At 43.1% G+C, this 22,621-nt stretch overlaps 1 protein-coding gene across 2 annotated transcripts in view; it reads left to right on the forward strand.

Annotated features, from left to right (window-relative positions):
* LOC131919739 (ubiquitin-conjugating enzyme E2 E2) overlaps positions 1-22,621 on the forward strand; it is a 304,556-nt gene that overhangs the window by 242,969 nt on the left and 38,966 nt on the right. For both annotated transcript variants that reach the window (XM_059274172.1, XM_059274171.1), the window contains exon 5: positions 16,431-16,578. In XM_059274172.1, coding sequence (XP_059130155.1) covers positions 16,431-16,578 — 148 coding nt within the window. The remainder of the gene's footprint in view (positions 1-16,430; positions 16,579-22,621) is intronic.

Here is a 22,621-nt window from a genome sequence, read left to right on the forward strand (position 1 = left end):
TGTAGAAGTCAAGGAACAGGAAAAACTAATGGATAGAGGCAGAAAGCAGAATGGTGGCTACCTTTAGGGTTGGTTGTGATGGGGAAGAGGCACAAGGGACTGTCGTGTTCTGGATCGCATTCTAGGCAGTGGATACTTGGCTATGTTATCTTTGTAAAACTCCAACCCTACAGTAACTGTTCATCCAGCTTTATGTTATTCATAGCTTTGATGAGCCATTCTTTTGTGCCTCTTCCCACTGGTAAAAATGCTCAGCAATCCAGATGTGGCAATGTGTTGTGCCAGCTTCACTTACTGGGTTTGAATATCTTCACCAAAACTCATCTGAAATGTAATTCCCACGGTGAGGTTTCCTGAGGGCAGAAGCTCAGTTCAGCTGTCGTGTCTGAACTTCCAGGGGCAGTTAAGATGGAGAAATAGTCCCGTGGGACTAGTTCTGTCTGATGAGCTCAGATGTTCTGCCTTCCTGTGGAACACGTGACACTTTGCAGAGAATGCCCATCAGCAGTAAGGCTGGCTGTCACCTGACACAGCCTCTCAAAGTCCTGGCTTCCAGAACCGAGGCAAAACAAACTCATTTTCTTTATAAATTGCCCAGTCTCAGGTTTCTTGTTATCACAACAGAAAACAGGCTAAATTTTGCTGTCAGGCCCGTTCCAGGTCTCCCAAGCTGGGGTGCCTTCAGCGTGGAAAGAGTTCTGCCACAGGATACACGCAAGGGAACCTGGCAACAGCCTGATTTGGTTTTAGATCCTATTGTTTACAGTCTCTTTGGTCATGAATAATACTTTCTCATAAAGCTTCAATTTACGACTGCCAAGCCAGACCACGTGCATTAATATTATGCCAGACTTTAGCTGCATATAAAAGCCTGACCAGAACATCAGGACGCTGCCTGTGGGTGTGAGCAAAGGCTCTGACAGCCCCGGGAGTGCAGCTGGTTCGCACAGCACCCACGTTCACGGAAACTCTGCATGAGACCCTGTGTGTGACATGATTCAGTCCTTCAGAGGACCAAGGCCCTGACAGCATTGAAGCGCTGCTGTTCTCTGTCTGTCTGTCTCCTAATAGTGAAGAAGCTGTTAGGAAGGAACTGGAGTCCCACGTAGTTCAGTTTGTCGTCAGCATCTCCATGCTAGACCTTGCCGATCATAACATCATTTTTGAGGTATAAGAAATAATCTGTCTGAGAATCCTTTCTAGGGTATTGCTTAAAATCATATCATTCTTGTTAATAAAAGAAACAGACTTAATATAATTGAATTGAGTAGAGTTAAAAATCTTTGCTCTTTGCCATCTGATAACACTTTATTGTCATTTACCACAGACTCATTCTCTTACTTGCCCTGTGCCTGCCTAAAAACATCTTTTGTCCTTTAAAATTTATTTCTGGATCTGTTTCAACCTATGAAATGATTCTAATCATAATAGTTCAAGATACTAAAAAGTAGAGAGTCCCTGTTTGGGAATAACAGCCAAGTGCAACCCTGGTCCTTGTGGAACTTTTAGCACCATGGGAGGCAGATGTGGCAGCCACTGCCCTGTGGATATCAGCACATGGAAAACTGGAGCAGACCCCGAGTCTATTTGACGGCATCAGCAGGGTCTTGAGAGAAGATGTTAAGACCAGGGAGGAGTGTATGTTCTGTTCCGTATCCCCCCCCCCATTGGGATGATTCCGTATCCTCCCTCTATTGGGAGCTAATAGAGACCCAAGTGCATAAACTGCAGCGTTCAGTAACTGCCTCTTTGCTTTGCTAACCAATTGATTACTTTGAAATCAGGTTTGAAAACAAAGGGAACAGAATTATGACTTTTCTCCACAGAGCCATCTCCAGGAGTCTTACCTGCCTAGACTGTTCTTACCTATAGGTACTATCAAATGAGTTCATGTTAGAAAGTGTTTGAAGTGTATTAGGGGGATCAGTAACTAACTAGTACAGGTAACTCTAACTATAATCAAAACCCATGGTCTAGTCATGTCCACTCACTCCTAAGGCGAGACATCCTAAAATACCCACATCAAATTAATAGTTAAATACAAAGTAAATGTTACTTAGTAAATATATTCAGACATCTTACAAAGAATATCATTTATTCACTCAATAAGCTTTCACACATACACACACACACACACACACACGTACCCTACTACATATGTGTATAGTGCTTGGTACCATGGATATTCTAAAGCAGTGGTTCTCAACCTGTGAGTCATGACCCCTATAGAGGTCAAACAACTCTCTCATAGGGATCACATATCAGATATCCTGCATATCAGATATTTACATTACGATTCATAACAGTAGTAAAATTACAGTTATGATTGGGGGCGTGAGTTCACTACAACATGAGTGTCGACTTTCACAGATCTGTCTACAAGACCTGGGATTTGAGGGTCTGAAGGAATGGGGCAGACCACAATCTAATGCTGCACACAACCTGACTTCAGTTTCAGTGCACTTTTGTACACAAAGAAAGCATTATCCAAGGAAGGTTGTTTGAGTTCACAAAAACATGGTCAGAAAAACATGTAAATAAAGGTCAGTAAGCACATACTAAATATTAACAGAGCAGCCCTTCCCCAGAACTTTCTCAGGACAGACCAATTTAAACACAATGCCTGGCACATACTATAGATTATATCTGGGAAAGCATGAAAACAAAGCAGAAGGCCGTATCTAGGTTCAGGGCACACTGAAGATTGGGTTCTATAGCTGTGTTCTGACATCCAACAAGAATAAACATGTCTTATAAATTGAATGCAAATATTTGTTGAAGGAGGCATGAAATCACATCTAAGAACAATGCAGGAAACAAAGTGCACTTGCGGTAAAGACCTTCTGCCTTGTTCCTGGAGCCTCTCACACGGTTCCCCACGGCATTGTTCACCACGTGCCATTCCTTTGACCGTGTTCCGACACATGAGGAACTGTATTAAAGGACACACATTAGGGAGGTTGAGAACAGCTGTTCTAAAGAAGTTTACATGCCCCGCTCTCAAATAGCATTCTGTCTATATAGGAGGAAAAAGATGAGCACCCAGAAGTGTAAGAGTAGTGTAAGAGAGGTTCAGAAGACATCGAGTGCTGTGATCTGTGCCCCTTGAAAAGGCACACACTTGTTCCACCGTGTATCCTAAACACAGTAATCTCTTGCGGGTGGGAACGTTGAATTCAGTGAGTTTCCACATCTACAGCAGTGTGTATTGAGAGGTCAGTTGAAGTTTAAATGGAAGTCTCAGTACATGAGATGCTGAGGTGTATCTGCACATGAGAGTTCCACGTGAAAAGAGACCCAGGGAGAACAGCACACAGGCACAGAGGTGGCTCTGCATGGTCATCAGGCCAACACAATGAAGAAAACTTCCTTGGCTGGTTGAAGACAGGGTTGTAGTCAACCCAAGAGTTGAGAGATAGTGGAAATTAAGACCAGAGTGTTGAAATGGCAAACTCTGAGACTGTAACAGACACTTACAGTGCTGGTGAGACTCAGTGTTACCCCAAGACAGTCAAAGGTCAGGAGTCAGATGGGCTTCCTGCTCAACCTCGTTCCTGAGATTTGACATTGGTCTCCTCCTTTGGAAGAGCAACTATCCAGCTTTTTTGATTATCACTTTTAACCTCAAACTTGGCATAATCAGTAATTGTGTAACTTATATCCCAAAATCACCTTTATAATTTTTGTAACATAAATACTTTCAGGGGAAAAATGAATTGTTCAAGTCCATTATGTAGAATAGATTTGGAAAAGCCTTAGAGTGGATGAGTCTGTTCACTGTATGTGGATTTTTGGTTTTTGTTTGTTTGTTTGTTTCTAGACAGGGTTTCTCTGTGAAGCCCTGGTTGTCCTGGAACTCGCTCTGTAGACCAGGCTGGCCTCCAACTCAGAGACTACTCCCTGCTCGGCTTTTCTTAAATAAAAAGTTGAAAACAGGAAGCATTTCCTGCTTTCAGCACACACACTTGGAACCCTGCTGGTAGAAAAGCAGCAGAGACAGGGAAGGCCTGGAAGGACTGTAGCTAGTAGAGGGAAGACCAGGAAAGAGAAGCTAAGCATTTCATGACTCAGAACCACTGTTGTGGAGTTGGAAATATAGACTATTTGCTCCTATCAGATATAGACACTGGGAATTAGATTAATGCAGACATATTAACAACATCTGCCCTCAACTATAAAAATAAGAGAAAGACATATAAAATTATACTTCATTCACATTAGTATATGAACAAAATACATGAGTAAAACTCCAAAAGAAGTAACCAGGATGATGGTTCTTTTTAATGATGTATTTTTGTTTTATGTTTATGAATGCTTCCCTGCTTGTATGTATGTGTGCCACATATGTGTCTGGTGCCCACAAAGGCCAGAAGATGCCCCAGATTCCCTGGAATTGCAGTTATAGATGGTTGTGAGCCACTGTATGGATGCTAGGAACTGAACTTGGGTCCTCTCAAGAACAGCCAGTGTTCTTTGCAGTGAGGCATCTCTAGCCCCAGATTAATAATAGTTTTATGAGTGTACTGCTTATATCATCCACTCTGAAGAAACTGTGGTTCATTTGCACACATGGAGAGGTGAAAGGCAGTTGAAAGTTTTCTTACCAAAATGCCACTTACACTGCTTCATGACAGAATTTCTAGGACCAAAGCTAGAGGGCAGTTTTCTTCTTCTCCTTGAGAGGCAAAAATACTAGAAAGTATGTCTGTGTAACTGTCAGAGTGTTTGCACTATTTGCTTATAAAATAATTTACAACGTATTTTTCAATTTTTATTTATTATTGGTGTGTGTGTGATGAGTGAGTGAAGGTGTACATTCGTGGCTGGGATGTCAGAGGACAACTTTGCAGTGTCAGTTCTCCACTTGGACCTTGACATAGGTTACAGGGATCGAACTTAGGTCATCAGGCTTTACAGCAAGCACCTTTCCCCGCTGAGCCATCTCACTGGCCCACGAAAGCACCTTAGAGCAGCAGCAGAGCCTTGGGCTTCTGAGGTTACGTCAGCAAGACTGCACTGTAACTGTGGACAGAATCTACAAGGCAGAGAAGTGAGGGAGCATCCCACTTTAGTCCTCCTCGGATAACAACTCTGTCACCAAAAAGACTTACACCAGCTGACTCCCTAACCGAAACTATCTTCATGGGGAGGAAGCAAATGTACGATTACAGCAACCAGCATGTGTGAAAATGGTGTTCCTGCTTCAAACTAAAGGTGTAAAGTGAAATGTGTGAGGCTGGGGTGTAGCTCAGTGGCACATGGCTGCTTAGCATGAAGCCCTGGCCCAATCCCCAGCCAGGCAATAACAGTAAAAACAGAAATAACAAACTATTAGGAGATTTATTAAGGCAGCTCTATGTAGTTAAAAGGGAGGTTTATTTTGGGGTAACTTAACAGCAAGTAAAGGATTGGTTACAGGATCCAGGAGAGGTAAAGTGTAGTCCAGTGGTGTTCTCTGGAGAACTCTGCTAGGTCTACCATCCAGCATCCAGGATCACCAGGAACCAAGAGAGCCAGCACATCCGGATCTCGTGTCTTAAGGGTTCCCGTCTCGGCCTGCCTCAGGGGCAGGTCATAGGTAGGCGTGACAGTTACTAGAAGCCTCACTGGGGGTAGTACTTCCAGGTCAAAGCTGGAACAGCTACTACTACAATAAACAGTAATGAAACTGTGATTATTTAAAATTTGGAGCTGGGCCTGGTGAAACATGCCTTTAATTCCAGCACTCAGGAGGCTGAGGCAGGTGGATCTCTGTAAGTTTGAGGCCAGCCTGGTCTACAGAGTGAGGTCTAGGACAAACAGGGCTATGTAGAAAGACCCTGTTTAAATAAATAAATAATCATTTGCCAGTATTAGGTGTATTCTTGTATTCTCTGTTCTTAACCTTTCATGAGATGACTTTTTTTTTTAAAATGGGTCACTGAGGTTTTTATTTTGCACATAGAACCATTGGGAGTCTTGCCTGTGGCCACCCAGTTATCATACTAGAGGTCAGGGACTCCAAACACTACCTGGGAAGTGAGATGACAGGGAAAATAATTTGGGCTAATCACATGATTACAGAGCTGGGATTTCCAGTAGAGCTCTCGGGAGTCAGGCATGGCTTCCATCTTCTAGGAAAGAAGTGGTGGGCATGTTGGGGAGTAACTCAGAGGCCCAGCAATCAGCGGCTGGCCTTTAGCCTCCTCTGTGACATCAGGGACAGGGTCTAAGCAGCCAGTAGTGACTGAGGGTCCCAGGGGTTGCCAGCCTGTGGTTTCTTTGGTCAGAGGATTTCTGAAGGACCTGCTGGCAAACTTAGCCTTCATGCCGAGCTCCTCCTCGGTTTTGAGAATCGGATGGTACTTGGCCTGATACCTGTATTGGCAAGGCATGTGCACCAGTCTTGATGTGTCCAATGCTTGATGTGCTCACCACCAGGTCAGCAATGAAGGAACGTCATGATGCCCCAACCATTGTACTGGGCCAGCTTGCAAGCCTTCAGAGACTGGGTCAGAGAGCCAATCTTGCTCACTTTGAGCAGGGGCAGTAGCAGGACTTCCCACTCACAGCCTTGGCAGTCTGCTTAGGGTTGGTCACCATGAGATCATCCTCAACCATTTGGATGCCTGTACTAGCTGTGGACTTCTACCAGGCTTCCCAGTCATCCTGGTCAAAGGGGCCTTCAGTGGACACCACTGCATACTTCCATGTGATAATTTATACAGGTCAGCCAGACAGGCCAGCGAGATGGACCTGTCAGCTGGCTTCATCAGGAATCTCAAAGTCCAAGTCACATTCGCTGTCTCTGAAGACTCCACATCCTTGCTGATACAACCTGGTCAGTGTAGCTGGCTGGTGTTTTGCGATCTTCAGCAGCCCCAGAGCTCCTTTGTTCCCAGGATGTTTCGATTAGGGTTGTAGACGAATTTCTAAACAGTCTTATTAAATAAGAAACACAGAGCCAAATACAGAGTTGCAAGCTATAGAGATCAGAGCAATAGCCGCCAACTAACCTTAGCTCACCACGTCGCCATAGCTTCCTGTCTAACCTGCGCCTTTATTGCCTTCCTGTTCTACCTTCTCATTGGCTCTAAGCCCAGCCACATCACTTCCTCATCACTGCCTGTCTATACAGACCTCCAGGTCCCTATGGTTGGTACTGGGATTAGAGGTGTGTGTCACCACGCTTGGCTGTGTCCTTGAACACACAGAGACTCTGCCTACAATGTGATCGGATTAAGGGCGTGTGCTACCACCGCCTGACTTCTGCTTATGTTCTGACTATGACCGCTGATCTCCAAGCAAACTTTATTTATTAACATACAAATAAAATATCACATTTCAGCACAAATAATATATCACCACATAGGGTGACACCCACCTCCATCATGTCACCCACATGGGTGACATCTTTCCCATATTCCTTGATGGCATTCTTAAGGTTGTGATAAACATCTGCTCCAGTGCTCATGGTTTTCTGGAAGCTGAATATACCCATTCGGGATCGTGAACATTTTCATGGCCAACTCACTGCCAGCTTGAGAACCACTGTTGAACATTTTGAAAGCCAGAACTGACAGGATAACTTTGGGGTTGCCAGCTAGGTCATCAGTGTGACAGTATAGGTGCACCCCTTTGTCCATGGCATCACCTTTGCAGACAGCCGGGGACACCCCAGGATGGCAGTGCACCAAGTTTAGGTTGATTTTCAGTCCCATCCATTTTGATCATCCGTCTGTCACTCTTCTCCACAGCATCTGTCTTCTTGCCGACCAGAGCAGGTGCAGTGCTCTAGTGGTGTGCTCACCAGCCTTTGAGACACCCTGTCCGATGTGGTATGTCTTATCATTGTCCCAGAGTCCCGGGGCCTCATAGGTGCCAGGGGAGGCACCAATGGGCATGGCAGCTGGGAAGAGACCTTTCCAGTGCAGAGATTAACCTCAACAGTGAGATTCCCCGGAGAGTCATAGTCTCTCTCCAGTGCATCTGGGCATGGTGGATTTCTGAGTGCTGATCACCGTGCAGGAACGGAGCAGGGGCTGCAGACACTGGGGAGATTGCTGAGGAGAGGGCCGTCAGCACCGTGAGTTCCTGACTTGCTCTATCATAAGATGATTTTCATTGTTAAAGGGAAATACAATTACTTCCAGTCAGACCAGAACTGCTCTGTCATATGCCTATAAAGTAATGATACAGCTTTTAAGCACAGGCTTGGGAAAAGAATCTTGCTAATTTAGTCTTAGAACATCCAAGAAAGTGAGGCCATCTGTCGGTGCCGTTGTGAGACCATTAACATGTCTAGCCTTATTGCAACCTTAGGACTTACTAGTGTGATAGTGAACGTTCTCTCTGTATTGTTCTGATGTACTTATTATTTATTACAAACAAGAGGCTGATTTCTTTGTTCTTTAATCCATATGTCAATAAATAATGCCAACCCGAGAGAGAGAGAGAGAGAGAGAGAGAGAGAGAGAGAGAGAGAGAGAGAAGAAGAAGAAGAAGAAGAAGAAGAAGAAGAAGAAGAAGAAGAAGAAGAAGAAAATAACAAACATTGACCATCCAAGCCTCTGAAAAATTGTATTTTTCTAATATTGTCAGAATAAAAGCACAGGACTCTCCTGGGAAGAGAAGCTTGTTGTACTTTATTTAAAGTACATACAATGTAGTGATGTGTGGCACTCCTGTGGGATCTGTAAGTCCTCCATCTTCCAACTCATAGAATGTCTGAGACTCTTAACCAGTGCTTCAATTAATGTTTAAGATGCCTGTATTCTCTACTAACTAAAATGTTAACCACAAATTTGCCCTAACTTAAATCAAAATTTAAGGAACAAAACATAGTTTCCTTTAAGAACTTACTGGAGCTGTCAATTGATACCTCTAACCATCACCCCTCAAAAAACCTACTGTCAGCCTGGGGGCTGTTCTTAATGGGTTGTTGTCATTTTTAATTATAGTATTTATGGCCTCTTTGCAAATATAAATATTTTATATTTTCCCAGTTAATTTATTTATCAAACAAATACATGTTGGCATTCTAGTCTTCCTTGGAGGCAATAAAAATCAGTATCGTATATAAACTGCTTATATAAATTCTTACATAAACTTATTCTCTAGTAAATAAACATCTCTGCTAGCCTGTCTACAGAAATTCACTTCCAAGGTCCTTATTTAGCCAGCACACAGCTATGGTCTTTGTAAAGTGAAGCCGACATCGTGTGTAAACGCCTCGTACCGTGCAATTGTTTGCTTTCAGAGGTAATATTTGTTGTTCCACTGCAGCAGCCGGTTTCCTACAATACAAAGATGAATGTTACAAATTACAGGGAAAGGGGGAAAGCAGCCTGGTGTGTTTAGGATAGGACTTCAGATTTCTCTTAGGGATACAAGACTCAGCAGGGTGACACGCTTAGGAAATGGAGTGTGTGTTTTTCCATACAACTCTCAGCCTCATCCCACCACCACCTCCTCACTCCTCCTTTTCTCCTTTAAAAAAAAATTTGAGCCGGGCGGTGGTGGCGCACGCCTTTAATCCCAGCACTCGGGAGGCAGAGCCAGGCGGATCTCTGTGAGTTCAAGGCCAGCCTGGTCTACAAAGTGAGTTCCAGGAAAGGCGCAAAGCTACACAGAGAAACCCTGTCTCGAAAAACCAAAAAAAAAAAAAATTTGCTCCTTTAAAAAAAAATTTGCTTTATGTGTGTGCAAGAGATGGGGGCATGCATACAGCCTTGGGGAAAATGTAACCTTTTAGGACAGTAGTCTCCTAGAAAATGCTGGGAAACGGAAAAAGTTAAACTCAAAGGCAGCCTTTAGGATTCCTAGGAAGTTAATGAAGCAACATAACTCACAAGGTGGAGATAAAGATGAGAGAAATAACTTCAGACAAGAGGAGACTGTGAGAGGGCCAGAAGGGAGGCAGGAAAAGACTTTAGCTTCAAAGAGATGTAGGTGTGGGCACGTAAATGGGAAACAACTGCTGTTCAGCCACCTTGACAAGACCTAGAATCACCTGGGAAAAGTCTAATGATGACGCAGCTAGAGCACTTTGGCCTGTGGCCATGTATGGGGGTTGTCTTGACTGATTGCCATGGGAAGACCCAGTCAGTTGTGGGTGGCATCATTCTGTAGTCAGAGGTTCTGAACTCTCTAAGAGTGAAGAAAACTAGCTGAGAGCAAGCTAGCAAGGTTGTGTATATGCTCTTGACTGTGGTACGATGTCATAAACTAAAGTTGTTCCACTCATGGTTCATTGCCTGAGGGGGCACAAAGAGGTGTGTGGGAAGCAGTTGAGTTCCTGGTGTAATCTTGAGCCAGCTGACCTGTGCTGTGGAGTTGGGAGTAGAGAAGTGTATCATCTCCGCATGGAGTCATCTCCGCATGGAGCCCTGACCCGAGTCCTGGGCTTGTCCAGCTCACTGTGGTCTGTACCTCTCTCTTCCTCTCTCATTGCCTCAGCCCAGCAGCTGCCCAGAGATGCATGGGCCATGTCCACAATCAGATTTTCATTCTGTCCCAGAGCTCAGTTGTGAATTGTCAGTCTCTCCCCTCTTTCTCCTGTGCACGCTTCTTTCTTCTCCTTCTCTTTGTTTCTTGGTTTGATGTTTCAGCTGGTAGTATACAAAAGTTTGCATGATATTGGTCATTAAGATAGATGGTGGTTTGGATGACAGTGGATGACAGGAGCCCCAGTAGGCTCCTATGTTTGAATTTGTCCCCAGTTGGTTGAACTGGGAAGGATTAGGAGGTATGGCCTTGTTGGAAAGTGTGCCACAGGGAACTAACTGGCTTGAAGGTTTCAGAGGACTCAGCCCATTTCAAGTTAATTCTTCGTGCTTCCTGTGTGTGGTTTGAGAGGTGAGCTCTCAGCTGTTCTTCTGTCACAGCTTCACTCTGCCGTCACGGACTCAAACCCTCTAAACTGTAAGCCCAGTTACACACTTTTTAAAAATAAGTCATCTTGGTCATGGCATTTTATTGCGTCAATAGAAACTATTACAGACACCATTTTGAAAAGATGAGTTAGTGGCATCTACCACAAAGGAGCAGTTCCTTGAGAGGCTGGTTGAGGAGGAACATTCTATAATGGCCCTGCAGAACCCTGGCCTGGACTTTCACCAGTTCGCTTCCCTGAGCAAATTAAGCCCCACTGCTCACTCCTGCGGCAGCCTTCTGCCCCATCTCATAGACACTGCTGAGCAGCCAGATTCCTCAAGGCAGGTGATAGCCACCAAGACCTCAGCTAGCTTGGGGAAACGAGAGTTTCTTCACGTGACCCAGTGTTTGGTTTCTTAACCAGTGTATCCCTTCATAGAGAAGCCCTCTAAGATCACAGTTTCTGCTGTAGAATCTAAGTTGTATATCACCCCACATTAATCACCAAATAAAAACACTCAGGTTCACAGACGTCGAACGTGCCCTTCCCTTCTCTGGTAAGCTGCCTATCTGGCTGTGCAGGCTAGTGAGCACGGTGTCAGCCAGCTTGCTGTATGTGTTCTCCACAGACTCTTAAAGACTAGCCTGCTCTAAATACTGACATTAAAACTGCCCCAAGATAGGACAGTTGTTAGGTGACACTTCTCACTAACGTGTCTTCCTGTAAGCTCAGAGGTACCAGGTCAGTGTAGGAATGCTAATCACGTGAGTGCCACCCTGCATGGTTTCATACAGTCACTTTACATGCCTCCTGTCTCTTCAGAGCTCAGTCTAGAAGAGCTGTTGAGACACTGTATCATCAGCTTTCCTAGCTGAAGCTGAACTGTTGAGACTAGAATTCATATAAGTGCCTCATTCCCTTTTTACTGCCATGGGGAGTCAAATGGGGAGGTTAATATGTTTGTTTTCCTTCCTCTCTGTAACTTTACTCATATTAGACTTGACTCAGTGATGAGCACTTAGTTGAGTTGCTCCAAGCTTGTATTCCAGTTTCTTACTCTGTAAAATGAGAGTAATAATGAGATTTTGGTGACTGAAAATTAAATTGTATAATAAATGCAAGTAGCTTGGAACAGTGTCTAATCCTAACATAAACATTTCACAGTTTTGACTGTTTTTCATTTGTACTGTTTTTGGTTACAGCTCTCCATGATGAACACACAACACTTTCAAACTTCATGCTGTAAATATAAGACAGTATCACTCTGGCTCCTCACAGACATAGAAACGCTCACAGTTTTTAAAGCTGTCTACCTCTCCAAAACAAAAACAAAAAAAAGTGCCTTTTGAGCTGGATGCAGTGGCTCACGCCTTTAATCCTAGCATTCCAGAGACAGAGGCATGTGGATTTCTATGAGTCCGAGGCCAGCCTGGTTTTCATGGCAAGTTCCAGGCCAGCCAGAGTTACAAAATGAGAGCCTGTCTCAAGCCCCTCCCCAACAAAATATTGTCTTTTGTATGTTATGTAAGCATTCACCAAGAGTGCAGGCATCAGGCCAATTCTGTAATTACCATAAATTTGCCATATTGTTAGCACATTAGTCATTGTTTTATTTTAAATTATGCTAAAATATATTTTACTTTTATACTGCTGTGGGCTATATAAAAGATGAATCACTTCTAGCCAGTTTTTACAAATATTTTGTGTTATGCTTTATTGTTAATCTCAGGATAAATAACTGCCACCCCATGTGTCTCCAAACATAAAACTTAGTAATTTTTTCCTGAAAGGTGAAGGGATCCTGTATGTTCCTTCCGATTTACATTAATCTGTAAATGTGCTGTGTCTTACGGAGTGGCCTGGGTGGTGTGAGACCTGTGAAAATGTAAACAAGTAGAAAACAGGGCAACCCCTTCTATTTATGTTTCTGTCGTTTTTTTAACAGCAGATGATATATGTCAGTCATTTATTATATCTGGCATAGAGTCATTTTCTCAGATATTAGGTTTCCTAATGATTGTTATGTATTTGACACTTTGTACTTAAAAAGCAGAATGAAATCAACTTGCCTATGAGTTGTAGGTTTATTGGACATCTGCTTCACTGTCTTCTGCGCAGTACTGGTTATAAAATAAGCATCATTGTCATAACACAGCCCATGGACTGGTTGTCAGTTGTGCTCAGGAGTAACCATTTCAGTGTCTGGTGTGGGCCTGCTGCTGCCGGTGGAAAGAGAGACGTTCTGTGTCCTTCGATGTGCAGTGTGCAAGTCTCCGCAAATTAATGCTGGGACTGTGTAAGCACTTCTTTGAGCACCTGCTTGGCTTGGGTACCGGGTCATTTCCACCCATGGTTTGTCACTTGACAATTACTTAACCTACACACAATTATGTTATTGGGAAACTTATCCCAATCCACAAAAACTCATTTGTGGAAAACACAGATTTCCCAAGCTTCTTGGCTGGGCAGCAGTGGCACATGCCTTCAATCCCAGCACTCGGGAGGCAGAGCCAAGCGGATCTCTGTGAGTTCAAGGCCAGCCTGGTCTACAGAGTGAGATCCATGACAGGCACCAAAACTACATGGAGAAACCCTGTCTCAAAAAAACAAAAAAAAAAAAAACAAAAAAAAAACAAAAAAAAAAGACCTAGGAATTAGGGGACTGCATAAATGTCTATGTCTGCAGTGTGTGATGCTTCTGCAAGATACAGCCATACTAGGAAGCCGGACAAGAATGCATGTGGCTCTCAGTATTATTTCTTACAGCAGAGTTTACAAGTATCCCAGAATTAAAGTGTTGGGGGGCAGCAGAAGCACCAAGGCTGCGCTGCAGAGATCGGCCTCAGTATCCGTAACTTTTGATACTTGCCTCACTGAGGTGTTTTAAGAGCTAACTCAGAGTAATTAATTAATACTTGATAGGGTGTTTTCATGTCACACATGCATAAGCCACTCCATTTACAATGGATTGTAAAAATAAAATTCAGTCTGTTCATTTAGCATTTGGGGATGAGCGGTCTGACTTCTCCAAGGACATTTTAATGGGTGTTTTGTATTGATTAACTTCTGTTCATCTCTTCATTCTTTTATGCTGTATATCCCCTGTTCTCCTGTTCTAGTTTTCTAGGTCAGACACTTGGCTCGTTTGTTAGTGAGTTCATCACTTAGTAATATATGCATTTAAAATGTATATATTTTATGGACATGTCTGTTTGACTGGTGTTTTGTCTAGAGACACAGATTTTTATAATGGCAGCCCAACCTCTGTGTTGTCATTTAGCTGAGCCTTTTGGGGTTGGGTTGGGTTTAGTCTGGTTTTAATCAAAGAATTACTTGCATCTAGTCTTGGTGGTGCATCTCATAATCACAGCATGTGTGAGCATGTGAACCAATAGTTTGGGGCCAGCCTGGGCTACATAGCTATATTCTATCTAAAAAACAGAAAGAAACAAGAAAAGGGAATTATTTGCAAATGTGTTTTTCAGTTTCCAAACATGACTCGGAGGCAGAGGGGGCTCTTTCCTGTGTCGATTCTGATCTTGCATTATGGTTTTTGTATCCGTTCTCTGAGAGACCATAGGTTTGCTCCGTGCCTCAGCATGCAGCCAGTATTCACAGGTGTTTCATTCATGATCGACAGGAATCGATATTCTTTAATTGTCAAATGTAGTGTTTGTAATTGTTCAGTCCCTTGATTTTATTTGTGGTTTAAATTTTCAGGATTCCTCCCAATATTTGGTCTGGTTGACTTGACAGTTATATAGTGAAACATCCCTCCTTGTTCATAAATATGTCATTTTCTCATTGATCTGCCAGTTTTTACTGTATAATTTTTAGCTGTTTAGCTACAGCCAATTCAAAATTGTTTTCCTGATACATTCTGTCACAATGCAGTGTTCCCCACTTGGCATACACTTACTCCAAAAGTCAGGCAGTCATGTCAGCTCTTCTCTGGTAGGGTTTTGTGTGATGAATCTGTTGATAGTGAGAATTCATGCTTCTCCACAGTCTAGAACCCAGGCTTTCACTGTCAGCTCCCTTGCTCTCTCCTCCAAGGCATCCACTTCCTGAAAGATGAGCCACTGAGTGTCCTGTTTGAGGTACAGGCTCTGGTTTCAAACCCCTGGCCACATACAGGCCTAAGAGCTCATCTGCCTTCTCCATGAAGATTATCAAAGTGAAAGCTTTCATTTTATTAAGACAGCCTGCAACCATTCAGCCCCTTCCTTGTACCCAAACCTGCCACAGCACACATGCTACCTACTTGTTCCTGACTGTAGGTTTGGGTTTTTAGTTGTGGCCTCCAGGAATTTTCCTAGCTGATTCAGCTGTGTGTTTTGAAGAAGGTTGGTTCTGCTTTCGTCAAGGTTTCTGGATGTTTGAGATCTGTGTTAGGGAGAGAGACTGAGTGTAGACTGACATGATTCTGTCATAGTCTAGTCTGGATCCTGATCCAGCCTGAGAATGGGCATATGGTGTTTAACAACCTTTGACAAGTTGACTCTGCCCTGCTGGAATGTGGCATCATACAAATTACATCAAGTCCTGGTGTTTGAATGGATGCTGGATGCCTGGTTGAGTGGCAGACCCCACAGAGGCCTCTCTGTCATGTGTGTTTTTTCCTGGTTCTGAGCAATGATTAAATTCAGGGTATCAGACTGGTCCTTAGAACACCAAGATTTATTTATAAATTTGAGAACATTTATAAATTTGTTGTCATAATAAGTAGCCTTTAAATCTTACTATTGCTTAGCCAAAACTGAGCTGGGCTCAGTTCAATATTAAGGGTTTTATTAAGATTTTTATTTTACTTTATATATATGTAAATGTTGTATATACATGCATATATGTGTACCATGTGTGTGTGCCTGGTGCCCTTGGAGACCAAAAGAGAGCATTGTGTTCCCCAGAACCAGAGTTGCTAGCCGCTGTAAGCCACCATACCAGTCAGTGCTAGGACCCAAACCTGGGGCGGCTACAAGAACAGAGATGCTCTTAACCACTGAGTCGCATTCCTCTCTAGAGGAATTTTATTTAAGACAAGTAAAATGGTGATTTTACTATCATAGAAAAAGACTGTACTAATAGTACACTCAAATATAAAAATTAATAAGGAATAGGTTTGTAAATTATAATAAATACAGTTTTAACATAAAATTGTATAAAAGAGTCATGGGATATATTTACATACCCTCAATCATGTTTTCAAACTCTATTAAAGAACATTCATCTTCATTGTATTATTTTCGAGCTTTCTGGTTTTTGGATCTTCTAAATGTAAAAAGTAAAGCAACTAGAAACCACCAAAAGTGTTTTGAAACATTTCAGAAGTCAGAGCCCATTTCCTGCTCATAAACATCCTGTGGTCACATCAAGCTTAAACTCCTCCCCATACCCAGAAGCAGTGTTCTGATTCCGCTGGGAGTGTTGGTTTCCTGTTGTAAACTGTCTTTATCTTTAATCTATTGATTATTTTCATGTACCTAATTTAAAAACAAGAATGCTTTAAGCAGTGGCCTGGATTTTGTCTAATAACAGACATCTCCTCTTACAGTGGCTTTGTGTTTTCTCCCAGGTCACCTTCCGAACGAGAATCTATCACTGTAATATCAACAGCCAAGGGGTGATCTGTCTGGACATCCTCAAGGACAACTGGAGTCCAGCCCTGACCATCTCTAAAGTCCTCCTGTCCATCTGCTCACTCCTCACAGACTGCAACCCTGGTGAGTGGCCCTGGATCTGGTACCAGATTGAGAAGGGCACGGTGCCCTTGAACCTGTTGCTACAGCTAGTGCTTCCTACCTGGCTGCTCATTACTGTTGATTTTAACTTTCCATACTGTATAGCTGTGTTCTTTTTTAATTGATTCTTTTCATTTACCTTTTTAAAACATTATTTACTATGGGAGCCCACAGGGGTTTCCTAGTGAGATCTGAGCTTGCTTTACCCAGCAGGGCTGCATAAGGGGATGGATTGACCACATGTGTGGTTACCAGGTGTTTGGAAGGGTCTGCACTTGGATGTGTGGTATGCTTTGATCTAGCAAGGGGAGGGCCTTTGCCCTGCCTCTTGGCATTCCCATAAAAAGCCCTTTTGAAGAGCCAGAAGGGGCCAGTGGATTTTGATCCAAGTCCTCTCGAAGCTATCCTGTGTTTCTGTCTGTCTCATCTCCTCTATCTTTCTACCTACTAATTCCTTATGCCTCTCTCCTCCTCATAGGAACCCTGTGAAAGGTGGGGGCAGGCCCCCCACAATTTACCAAAAAAAATTTTAAACAAAATATAAAACTTAATGAAAAATCATTTTAAATGAGAAAAGTCTATTTTAAAATGCATTAAATTATTCTACCAAATAACAATAAAAATTAAAATTGAATAGCTTAATCTTTAATTAGATGCCTACTAGACATGTTAATTTGAGAGATGTGGGCTATTAAAATCTTATGACAGACAAGGCAGCACCACACAGATGTGACCTCCAACGTGACAGCAGCCATGCGTCCTGGTAAGCTGTTAGCAAAAAGCTGATGGGTCTGAATCAGGAAACAGGGCTTGCCAGGAAACGTGGCTGTGGACACACCATGGTGTCCCACTGCTGTGCTGTGCACTCAGGTTCTCAGCTCTGTTTCTTCCCCTGAGTATGGCCATGTGCCTTTGATAACCTTCTTTTAGCTACAGGGCTATGTTCATATATGGGTTTACTCTGGAAAATACAGGAACCCAGAGTAGTTTGTTCATGTTCTCCATGGAACTTGCTTTTTTCGGTATTTTATTCATTGCCATGAAATCCTACCTCCTGAATAGGGCCATTGTGAAATGTTTTCAGTTAGTTCACCAGGTAGATAGTAAAGTCCTATCAGATGACACCAAGAGAGTTGACTGTTACTGCAGACCCACCCCCTCCGGACAGTGTCCCTTTCTGTCTGTCACATGTACGCTTCACTTAGAGGTGATGTTGCAAGGAGGCTTTCTTTGTTGTTGCTTTTGTTTTGATGATTTGTGACCTGTTACCCCAAATAAGCTCTGAGCACCCACTTTCAGAACAGGTCCCCTGAACTCATCCGCCCCTGTCTGAAGAGATGACTGTCAGTAAGTCCTGCAGCGGGAGGGAGGATTGGAACTTTTGGTTAATTAGTTGGGTTTTATTTGTTTGTTTATTTGGATGGTGTTGCTGTGTCTCAAAAAATTACAGACCCATTGTCTATAAAGGTAAAACTCACCTCTGACCAAAACAAAATCTCACATATTCTGAGCCAGGGGTTCTGGCCTCAGCCAGGGGTGCTGGGGCACATCTGTAATCCCAGCACCCACTTGGGAGGCTGAAGCAGAATGATTGAGAGTTCAAGGGGAGCAGCCTGAGCTACACACTGAGACCCTGTCTGACCTGCATCATTCCCACAAAAGAAGTAACACTTTTTTTTTTAAATACTGCTGTTCAGTCAGAATATCAGGCCAGAAAAAAATAATAGTTTTAAACTTACTATGTGGCCAAGAGTAGCCTTGAACTCCTGATCCTTCTCCTTATCTTCCCAAGTGCTGGGATTACAAGGGTGCACCATCACCCTGGCTCTGATTCTTAAAGGAAGATGTCACCAAGGCATGGTACCTCATCCCTGTAACTTCAGCATTTAGGAGATGGAAGCAGGAAGATCACCTCAGGCATGAGCAGGCTGTCTCAATGATGCTCATAGCAAGTTGTCTACCTTAAACACATCACAACCCCCAGTCTTTAGTGGACTTCTTCACTGTTAGCTGAGGTTATTTTCAACCTCTGTAGGATTTTTTTTCTCCTTAAATGTAAGTTGAACTTAAGTCTCACTGATCTTTGAATTATCAAGAGATAAGCTTGATACAATATGAATAAATAAGATCATCTTGTGTGAATCAATGACGTGTATTTAATGAACTCAAAAGATGATTACCAGTAGTTCACTATGTACTGATCTCTTCATCGTTTCATCCTATAGTTGTCTATTTCAAGCATGTTTGACCCATTGAAAAGAATGCCCCAGGGGTAGTGAGGTACACCTGTAATCTCAGCAGGCTGAGGCATCAATGTTGCAATTTCAAGGCCATCCTCGGTTACATAGTGCCACACTGTCTCAAAAAAAAAAAAAAAAAAAAAAAAAAAAAGCAATAAGCCATGCAGTGGTCGCACACACACCTTTAATCCCAACAGAGATGGGTCTCTGAGTTTGAGGCTAGCTCTTGCCTGCAGAGCTGAGTTCCAGGACAGCCAGGGCTACACAGAGATACTCTGTCTCAAACAACAAAAACAAAAATTATGTCTTGTTAGAGCAGTGCTCTGTGTCCTCCCTAGGCTGCTCTTGATAGAAAGTAGAAGTCAATTTTAAGGCAGCTCCTGAGCCAGCTCGCCTGAGTTTAATCCCCAGAATCCACATGGTAGAGAGAGAAGCGACTGCCCAAAGTTGTCCTTTGGTGTGGCTTAGTGCTGCTCAGTGAGCAAGAAAGAGAATCGCCACTCTTCATGGAAGTCTGTGACCCTCAAACCCTGTTCTCGAGTGGTTATTCTGCACATACAGATTTGAAGTTCTGAGCCATGTATAGAGGCATATGCCTGTAATCTCAGCACTGGGCAGGCTGGGAGAAGATTGTGAATCCTGGACAGCCAGAGCCACATAGTGAGGCCCCGTCTCACATTTTTAAGTTTATTTATTTTAGTGTGTTTGTTTAATAAAAGTCATGTGCATGTGTGCAATACTATTTAGACTCAGTGGATTATTTTTACAAGGACATGAAGTTGGGAAGGGATGTGGAAGGGGACTATGGAAGGGTTAGAGGATCATACTTGTATGTATTAAATACAAGTGTGAAATTCTCAAAGAATAAATAGAAGTATTATATTTTTAAGTGGTAATTTTATAAGAAATCTGTTTCTTTGAATATTATTTTAAATGTGCTTATGTTGAGGTATTCATACCTATAAATAATGAGTATTTTGCCACATACTTAATCAGGTAGACCAGGAGCAAAACAAGGAGATAAGGTTCCCTGTAGTCAGTAACTAGAAATATCCGCAGCCTGTTTACCTGAAAAGCGGGGGATACACTTGTGCATGGAGCTCAGCTGGCCTTTCTCAGCCCGCTGCTGCTGCTCCTGGGGTTTTGAGATCACTTCTCACCACATAGCCCAGGCTCCAGAGGATTACAGGTGTGCACCACCAGGCCCCACACAGTGCTATGACTCACTCAGGTGTTAAGGGTTTATTTCTTTAAGCATATTTCTGGTATGATATCATTTTTTTAAATTCTAAAACCTTTCTGACTCTTAGGGAGGAGGTGGAAATTTGAACAAAAGGCATTTGGCGTTAGAAAACTGTCTGAAATTTTTAGTGGCACTAATAAGATCATGAGTATGAGTTTTGTTTTGTTTTTTTTTAATCTAGGCCTTGGACTGAAATGTTTGCGAATAACTTTTTGGTAGCTGAAATTTACTTTTGAATAGTCTAGAAAAGTTGGAAGCAGGGTTAAGGGTATAAAAGAGACCAAGATCTGCCATTGTAATAATTGATTCTGAATGAGAAATATGTGCTAGTTCTTAATATTATTCTTTTACATTGAATATGTTTGAAATTTCCCAAAATGAAGGTATTTTAATTTCTCTAATCTGTAAGCTATGGAGACTGGCTGTCATATTCTGCAGCGATTTTCTGGGCTCGAGCTCTGGCTCTCCGTGCTTTCTTCCACATCCCTTTTAAGTCCCCTTGATGTCTTATCTGCCCCTCTGCAGCAGGAAAACAGCTCAGGCCACATCGCCCATCACCTTTCCATTAAAAACTGAATATTGGGGCTGGGCAGTGGTGGCGCACGCCTTTAATCCCAGCACTCAGGAGGCAGAGGCAGGCGGATCTCTATGAGTTCGAGGCCAGCCTGGTCTACAGAGTGAGATCCAGGACAGGCACCAAAACTACACAGGGAAACCCTGTCTCAAAAAACAAAAAAAAAAAAAAAAAAAAAATTGAATAACAGGGTTGGAGAGATGGCTCCGCAGTTAAGAAGATCACTTGCTGTTCTTGCAGACAATCTGGGTTGTGTTGCCAGCACCCACATGGCCATGTGTAACCTTTTGTGACTCCAATCCAGGGGATACAGTGCTGTCTTTTGATTTCCCAGGCACCAAGCACGTACATGCTGTGCATACATACATGTGGACAAACACTTACACACGTAAAGCAAAAATGAATCTGAAAGTAAAATGAGTGTCAGCTGCCCCAGCCTTAGGTCTCCCCAGCCTTAGGTCTCCCCAGCCTTAGGTCTCCCCAGTCTTAGATCTCCCCAGGTCTTCGTCAGAATAACGGCTGAGAAGGGTGACTCGTTACCACGCCCTCCATGGCAGTTAGGCTGGGCCCCTGTCACTAGTAAAAGCTACGTTTTCTCACGCGGACTGAGCAAATGACCATCAGTTGCTCCCAGAGCTCTTCTCCTGTGGTCCTCCCATTCTTCTCCACCACTAAGGACAGTGTTCTAAACCAGCTATCCCTCTTCCCTGTGGCTGTCTCCAAGGCCTTAGCTGGTTGCCGGTCTTTGCCTGACTCTGATTACATAGTGAAGTTTACTACGAAGTATTGAGATTTTATACTTGATAATGGCTTCTGGTGGGTTGGGGCCTATAAAGCAGGATTAAATATTTCAACTGGTCTAGATCTGGGGGGATGACAGCGTTTGTGAGCTGCTGGAGGGACTGAAGGTACCTGGGCTCTTTAGCAGAATCCCACGTTTTCCAGCTTCAGAGCTGTGCTTCCTCATGCCCCATCCTGCCTCACCTAAAAACTGAACAGGAACAATTTTGTTACCTAAATGAAAACCTGTAAAAATATAAGCAACCAGTTATTACATAGACTTTCCTAGCAGGCATGCAAAATACATTTGCCTTTTCTAGACAGCCACTGCTGCTGATTCTGCAGACACTAGCTTTCTTCTGAGGACTCCAACTTTGTTTAAAATAAGAAACAAGCAGCCTGGGGAGATGGCTTAGCTGATAAAAATAAAATAAAATACTTCGCCCACACCTGAGTTCAGATTCCAAGAACCCACATTTAAAAGCGTGGTGTGGAGGAACACCCTTAAACTCTCTTGCTGGAGGAGGGTGATGTAGAAACAGACAGGTCCCTGAGGCTCCTTGGCCAGCTAGCCTAGCTGAATCACTGAGCTTCAGGGTCACTGGGAGACTGTCTCAAAATAATAAGGTGGAGGCTCTCAAGAAAAGATAAGCCTCCACGTAATTCAAGCACACACATGCATGCACATAAACAATACAATACACCCACACCAAAACCAATGAGAGACGGGAAAAGTGCCTAGCACAACGTGCAGCTGCCTTGGCACCACTGATGTGTGAAGAACTGCTTTCTTCTGGAGTACCACAGGCTGATTTCAAGTCCTACTCTGTACAATCAAATATGATGCGGACAAATGGAAGGTGTTACCAAGGGAAGGGCTGAAATGGGTTGTAATGAGCCTGCACGTGATGTTACAGGTGCTGAGCAAGGTTTAAGTTTTTCATATTTTTATAATTGTAAAAATCATAAGAATCAGGGTCGAGAGTACGGTCTTTCACAGCTGGATTCGCTCTCTAGCTCAGTTTTTCATTTGGTGAAAAAGCTATTTGTAAAATGTCAGGTTCACTGTTTGTGTGCGGCCTCGTTGGCTACCTTCTCTCTCTTCACAATGAAGAGACCGTGGAGCCCGACGCTGATTAGAACAGCTGGACTCCCAGTTTTGACACACTGGTAAAGAATCACTAAAGA

This window comes from Peromyscus eremicus, chromosome 9 (assembly GCF_949786415.1).
Source record: "Peromyscus eremicus chromosome 9, PerEre_H2_v1, whole genome shotgun sequence".
Classification (NCBI taxonomy): Eukaryota; Metazoa; Chordata; class Mammalia; order Rodentia; family Cricetidae; genus Peromyscus; species Peromyscus eremicus.